Source organism: Chelon labrosus, assembly GCF_963514085.1.
Source record: "Chelon labrosus genome assembly, chromosome: 24".
In the NCBI taxonomy this organism is placed as follows: domain Eukaryota; kingdom Metazoa; phylum Chordata; class Actinopteri; order Mugiliformes; family Mugilidae; genus Chelon; species Chelon labrosus.
Genome location: NC_140357.1, coordinates 12,104,883 through 12,110,945, shown reverse-complemented (window position 1 = coordinate 12,110,945; position 6,063 = coordinate 12,104,883). Strand labels below are relative to the sequence as shown.

General features: G+C 39.8%; 2 protein-coding genes across 2 annotated transcripts; one reads left to right on the top strand and one right to left on the bottom strand.

Annotated features, from left to right (window-relative positions):
* Positions 1 to 1,181: 1,181 nt before the first annotated feature.
* LOC311509060 (claudin-34-like) lies at positions 1,182 to 2,114 on the top strand. The gene has a single exon (XM_084574102.1). The coding sequence runs from the start codon at positions 1,190 to 1,192 to the stop codon at positions 1,931 to 1,933; it is 744 nt and encodes a 247-aa protein (XP_084430228.1). The 5' UTR covers positions 1,182 to 1,189; the 3' UTR covers positions 1,934 to 2,114.
* An 842-nt stretch (positions 2,115 to 2,956) lies between these two features.
* Positions 2,957 to 6,035, bottom strand: sumo1 (small ubiquitin like modifier 1). Its single transcript, XM_084574430.1, has 5 exons — positions 5,887 to 6,035; positions 5,448 to 5,522; positions 5,128 to 5,205; positions 4,851 to 4,922; positions 2,957 to 4,404 (listed from the first exon to the last, which is right to left on the bottom strand). Exons 1-5 carry the CDS (start codon positions 5,896 to 5,898, stop codon positions 4,336 to 4,338), a joined length of 306 nt encoding a protein of 101 aa, XP_084430556.1. The 5' UTR covers positions 5,899 to 6,035; the 3' UTR covers positions 2,957 to 4,335.
* Positions 6,036 to 6,063: the final 28 nt, after the last annotated feature.

Genomic DNA, 6,063 nt, shown 5'->3' with positions numbered 1-6,063 from the left:
ATTTTTGTTTCTTATTTCTATCAATTCTGTATTTGGTATTTCTAGATAGGTGTGTCTGTTGAAAATAGTAAATGTAAAAGGCTTAAATTATTTTAATTGTTGGTAATATAATATATAAAAGTAGAAAGCATCTTATGGCACTATTAACATGGGAATACAATCTGCTTAAAACAGTTTGCATATTGTGGACAGGCTAAAAAGTATACAACTATTTTCTACTCCTAAACAAAAGAAAAACTAAACATTTAAACTGTTTTTTTAAAAAACAGGAGCATATTGAAAGCTCTTGTACATTTATGAAAATTAAACAGGACAATATGACAACAAATACTGACTTCCTGTAAATGTATTTGATTGAATATGTAATAAGACAGAGCCATTTATGGTCGTAGCGTTTGATTGGTGATTGGTTGTGACTTTAATGAGTCTATTGCCAGTCGTATGTCCAGGTGATGAGAACAGTAATGTTTTAATGTTTTAATTATAGTCATATGTCAGCACGTGATGCCAGCACGTGATGTTTTTGTGTCCTTCTCATTCAAGTTGACCAATTGCCCCCTGGGCCTGTATCAATGCAGTAATCAATCCATGATGATAATTTTCTGGTGACGTTCCAAGAGAAGTTTTTTTTCCAGCTAATCTGTATCGTGAGGTTAACTGTGTGGTCGAATATGGAACTATTTTCTCCCACACGTATAATAACAGAGTTAAAGTCAACATGTTTGAATTCAGTAATTAGCATTGTAGCGCGTCAGCAGGTAATGCCAACATGTGAGCACATGCCCAGCAGATTTATAATCAGGGTGTAAGTGAAACCTTAACCCATTGTTTTTCTGTGTCTTAGAAGGAAACTCTGATCTTATGAAGACTTTAACAACAGAAGAAGAATCCAAATCTTTTGTCTTTGATGAGATGTGAGGTGTTTTGTTGCAGCTCATTAACAGCTGTGTTTCTGTCTTCTCAGAGGGAGCTGCAGGTGTTGGTTGCCAGGTAACCCAAGTTACATAACAGCGTCGGGGAAAAAGGAAGAACGACCTGCAAACCAGACAGAAAGTAAACGAGAGCGGGAGGCTGGATGAGCTGCAGGAGCCAGAGATATTACAGCTGAATATTACGTCAACATGACACGCATCTTCAGAGGGATCAGGACTTTCATGGTGGCTTGAAGCTTTATTGTGGTGTCACTGCTATGACGTACCTGGCCCACACCGCTCACGCCCAGCTTGGCGCTCTCTGGCTGGCCTGCGTGGGCTGGACACTCAACGCCGTGGCCCTTGGACTCATCCAGTGGAGGGTGTGGCAGGTGTCTGACACCGAGGTCATCACCTCTGGCATAGCTTGGGTGGGAATCTGGAGGGCCTGCTTCAACAGCCACACAGTGGTCAGTAATGGCTACAGGGTCATGCACTGCAAGTTCATCAGCCTGACAGAGGCCTTTACGCCGCCAGAGATCGCAGCCGCTCAAGTTCTCATGCTCATGTCTCTGGTGGTGGGGCTTTGTGGGAACGTTGGGAGTCTTTACACCTTAAGGAACATCTACTTTGGTATAACGAATAATTTTAACATCCGGCAGACTTTCATCATCTCTGGAGGACTGTGCTTGTTGGCTGCCATGATGTCGCTTGTGCCTCTCCTATGGAACCTGAGCTCCGTGGTGACCAATCAGACGATCAATTTCCCCCCTGAGTTTCAAATGCCCCAAGCACCGATTTCACAGTATGTGGGGTGCGGCATCGGGGTCGGGATGGTGGGCACAGTCTTGATGATTGTGTCTGGGATCATTTTCTGTACATATAGGCCGCTAGTGAGCTCTCAGATTTCCGGCCGTCTATCTCTGAAAGAACATGTGTTCCAGCAAAAGTCTCTGCCGTCGCTGATGACCAGCTCCGCTGCGAAAGATAACCTAGCGTTTGAGTTTCATGAACACTTGTGATCTGTCGGTTTCTGATGGTTACTCACAGCGACTTGAATGTGGACGAGAGAAGTCAGACATCTGAATGACAATTTTAAGAAAATGAAGAGCAGCAAAGTGGGAAATTCACAACTAAAGACACTCACATTGATTTGTTTCCTTAGCTCCTTCATTCCTCACGGTGACTCATCTAATTTTATACTCTGGGCAGGATGAATGGAATGACTCATCTCCTGACGGCAATCAAACTTAATGCCATGTTCCTCATTCCTAAGACAAGTGACAAGAAGAAGTGAGAAAAGGGAGTTTGATTTTGTTTTATATGATGTGGAAAACAGCTCCGATAACGATACAGACTCAAATCTGTAATTAGAAGAAGCAGCCACAGCTTTTAAATTATTGGAAAATGATCATACTGCTGTGTTTCGTTTGTACGAGGCACGTCTCATCGTCTGTTGTATAACTTTTTACATATTTAAAATCCACTTGTTTGCATTTTTAATATATTGTTCGCATATAATAGTGTAAATAAAAGCAATGTAAATAATGTCAGATTTGTAAAAATAAATAACTGTTGTAACTTAAAATGAAATATGCATAATGTAATAAATCACATTGTGATAAACAGCTACAAAAATGTCTCCTGTTGTGTTTCTAACATTAAAACAGATATACTAACATTAAATGAAGCAAAGGTACACAATAAAACACACACCACACTGAAGTTATTTTTTTTCTTAAATATTTTATTCAAAAAAAGCAAAAAGCTCATCTCCAAAATTTCAAACCATCTGCATCAATGTTCCTCCGGTGATGAACAGTCCCTTCACCTCACTGAGATCACTGTTATGGCTCAAATCACAGCCCTTGCTGCCTGTTGAGTTTGGGTGGAGCACAGTTCACCTGAGCTGCTCACTCATGCACAAAGGAAAGATCATAGCAGTTGGTCAAGTCGGTTGAGGAAATCCAATTGAGGCAATATCTATGGGACAGTCACTACATTTTATAATGACACACCTCTGGGAAGTGACAACCACTGGTTCATTTCACTTAAAAACATATTTAATATGAATGGCAGTAGAGACAGCTGATCCCAGGACAGTTAGTACATGTCTGGATACATATTGTGTGCACTCAGAGGTTATACAAATATCTTTGTCTTTCATTCACCTGTTCAGACTAATTTCCAAAATGAATCAGTTACAGGGCTGCTATTAATCTTCTCGAGGAACTTCATACAGTACACAGATTAAGCATTTCATTCCAAAACCAAAAAGAAAAAGCTTTAAAAACCAACGCTGACACCACAGTACATGTTTGTAGCTGACTTTTCTTTTGCACAAACAGCTGGAGGACAACATGATCCCAGTTTAAAACACTGCGAGACTGTCGGCAAGCAAAAATATTTGTATAAAGGGGATATACTTTGATTTATCATTACAGAATGAAACCCTTAAATATAAATAAAAGACGACACCGGAGATACACATGGCATATCATTCAAACACACTCTAATACTGAATACAACATATACAATTAAAGCACATTTATCATTTTAAAATATGTTTCAGATCTCAGATAGTACGGTATCAGGTCAATTATTACCATGACTTCACAATTTAATTATGGTGCAGTTTTTAAAACATGGCGCACACACAGGCTGCAAATGTAAATTATTCAAATACAAATATTGACACTCCTTTTTCCTCACATGTTTTAAGTTTTGAGGACAGTGTCCAGTAAGCCAGTTGCTCATGAGCACGTACTGTGTTGGAAGTGAACCTCGTCTGCTAAACGCCTCAACTATAGTACAAAATGCATGTGGAATGAACTGTCCTGTGGAGAAATAATGGTAGCTTTGACAACCGACTCTTCGGTCAGATTAACAAGAGTGCAGGCAAACCTGTTTGTCCTATAAAAGGATAATAGGGAAATGACGCCAGCTTGTGAAAAGCAGCTTTAAAGGAACAGTGCATCAAGAAATCTATGTCTGACAGTAAATCCCAACCAGACTTGGAATCAAATTCATCACTTAAGTGTTTCTATGTGTCATCTGTCAATACTGGATGGGCTATTCCTTTCATGCAATTTATCACCAGATGGCATTATCTGATTACGATGACAGTAAACAGGTGGGTTAAAAAAGAAAATATGCAAATTTAGATGAAACACTCACACTGAATGCTATTGCTCAGGTCGACAACATGAGCCTCCCTGCACCTCAGAGAACCAGAGAGCCGCTGTCCGTGTCTTCCCCCTTATCTCAGTCTGTTATCCTCCCTGCCCTCACACATGGAAGCCCTAATTGAGTCCATTTTGATCCAGATGGTTTGAAACTGAACAAAAATACGCACGTACATACAAAATAAAATACAAAATAGGAAAAAGATTTTTTTTTTTTTTTTTTAAGAAACGCAGGATGCTTAATCATTCCAAAGTCCACCAGTCTGTTCTTGATACACCTCGATGACGTCCTCATCCTCCATCCCCAGCTGACATGAACACACAGCAGAGGGATGTAAATTAGTAAGTGATTAGCGCAACTAAATCACCTCCACAAGATTTTGGCTCCCTTTACTGAAATTGTACTCCTTACTTTTGTTACATTGCACCAACTCCCATCTGCAGCATGAATTTTTGATTTCACATTGAGAAAATGACAAAATACTGTTCTCGTGTGTTTAGATGTACTTTTTTCCTAAATAAGCCACATAATCGTGTAATCAGACTTCATGATGTGCTCATTTAAGATGCCAAAAATGTAGTGTTTTCCCTCAAATTCTCAGAACTTATAATATATATAGTCCTAAACTAGGATAGGATAGTCCTAAACTGTGGACTTTTACTAAAAGGGAAATATGAATGGAAGGAGATGTGTTTTTATAGATTCACAACACTCTTTGGATCGATATATGAATGCAAAAGGAAACAAGTTTACCTCTTTCGGAGTTTGGTTGTCTGCGATTCTTTGCCCTTCAAACAGAAACCTTAGTGTGCTCGCTGGGACACCCTGGAAGGAACACACAATAAGACACATGAAAACCCATCTTTGGTTGTGCCACGGCTCAATGGTTAAACAAATTCCATCCTGCAAGCCCTCGCGCACACAGCTTTTCAAATTAGAGAGAAAAGTCTCATGCTCTGTTCTGTATATGGGAAACAATCAGAATTTTCTTATTCGGTGACTGGCAGTGGAAGTTATTCTTTCCCTGTACCTGTCTCTGGCTGTATGACTCTTTCAGCTTCTTTAGATGTGTTGTCATTTTCACCTTGAAGTGGATTTCACTGCTATCCTGTAGGCAGAAAAACAAAATGATAAGACATAGCAGAAATATGGACGTGGTTCGACGAGCAAAGGGTATTTCAGCTCTATTCACTGGATCATTCAACTAAAAATACTGATCACGTAATAAGAGAAACTAAGCTGCCAGTCATGTTTGTGAATGACTGACAATAAATACATCCAGAATCAAATTAAAATGACACTTATTTCTATGTTAAGACACATCCACCTTCTCTTAGCCTTCATACACACCTGACCAATCACTTTTAATTTGATGTATTCTCCGTCTTTCTTGTCTCCCGCGTCTTGGCTGGATGGTTTTGTCTCCTGAAACAGCACAACAAATATAAACAAGCTCAGCAGAGGAAAACATTTAACCGACACACACATATTACAAATGGGCCTGGAAGCTTGATTTCACTGGTCGTATCTACACTGACACCCTCGTGTCCTAATGTTTTGGTTTCATAAGGCTGGTAACGATTGCTGTTTCACGCCAGAACTTTGAAAATGAAGTGAAACCAAAGCTAACTGCTAGCAGCAAAATGAGCTGAGGCCTGAAGCTACACGAGCTAACAGTTAGCATATTAGATAACCCCATACGAGGTAGCGACCACAAAAACACCAATTAGTCTTTTCACATGTGGTGCTGATGATAAGCAACTAAGATTCGTCGAAGCTCACAACTTACCGTATCTGACATGGTTCCCTTTGTGAGTGTTGGGTAATGTATTGACAATAGATGTAGCGTTAGCTTTTAGTCGCACCTCTTGCTTGATGTTGTGAGAAGTCGACATCAACCGGAAGTGATGCCATGAGTCGGTTCTTTCCAAGTAAGAGTTTATCTGTCTCTGTCTAAGTTATAAGT

Excerpts from the sequence above, each read along its gene's own strand:
- LOC311509060 (XM_084574102.1), top strand. The coding sequence starts at position 1,190 with ATGACGTACCTGGCCCACACCGCTCACGCCCAGCTTGGCGCTCTCTGG.
- sumo1 (XM_084574430.1), bottom strand. Across the intron at positions 5,206-5,447 it reads AATTAAAAGTGATTGGTCAG|GATAGCAGTGAAATCCACTT; the intron begins GTGTGTATGAAG and ends TTCTGCCTACAG. Across the intron at positions 4,923-5,127 it reads AGTCATACAGCCAGAGACAG|GGTGTCCCAGCGAGCACACT; the intron begins GTACAGGGAAAG and ends TGTTCCTTCCAG.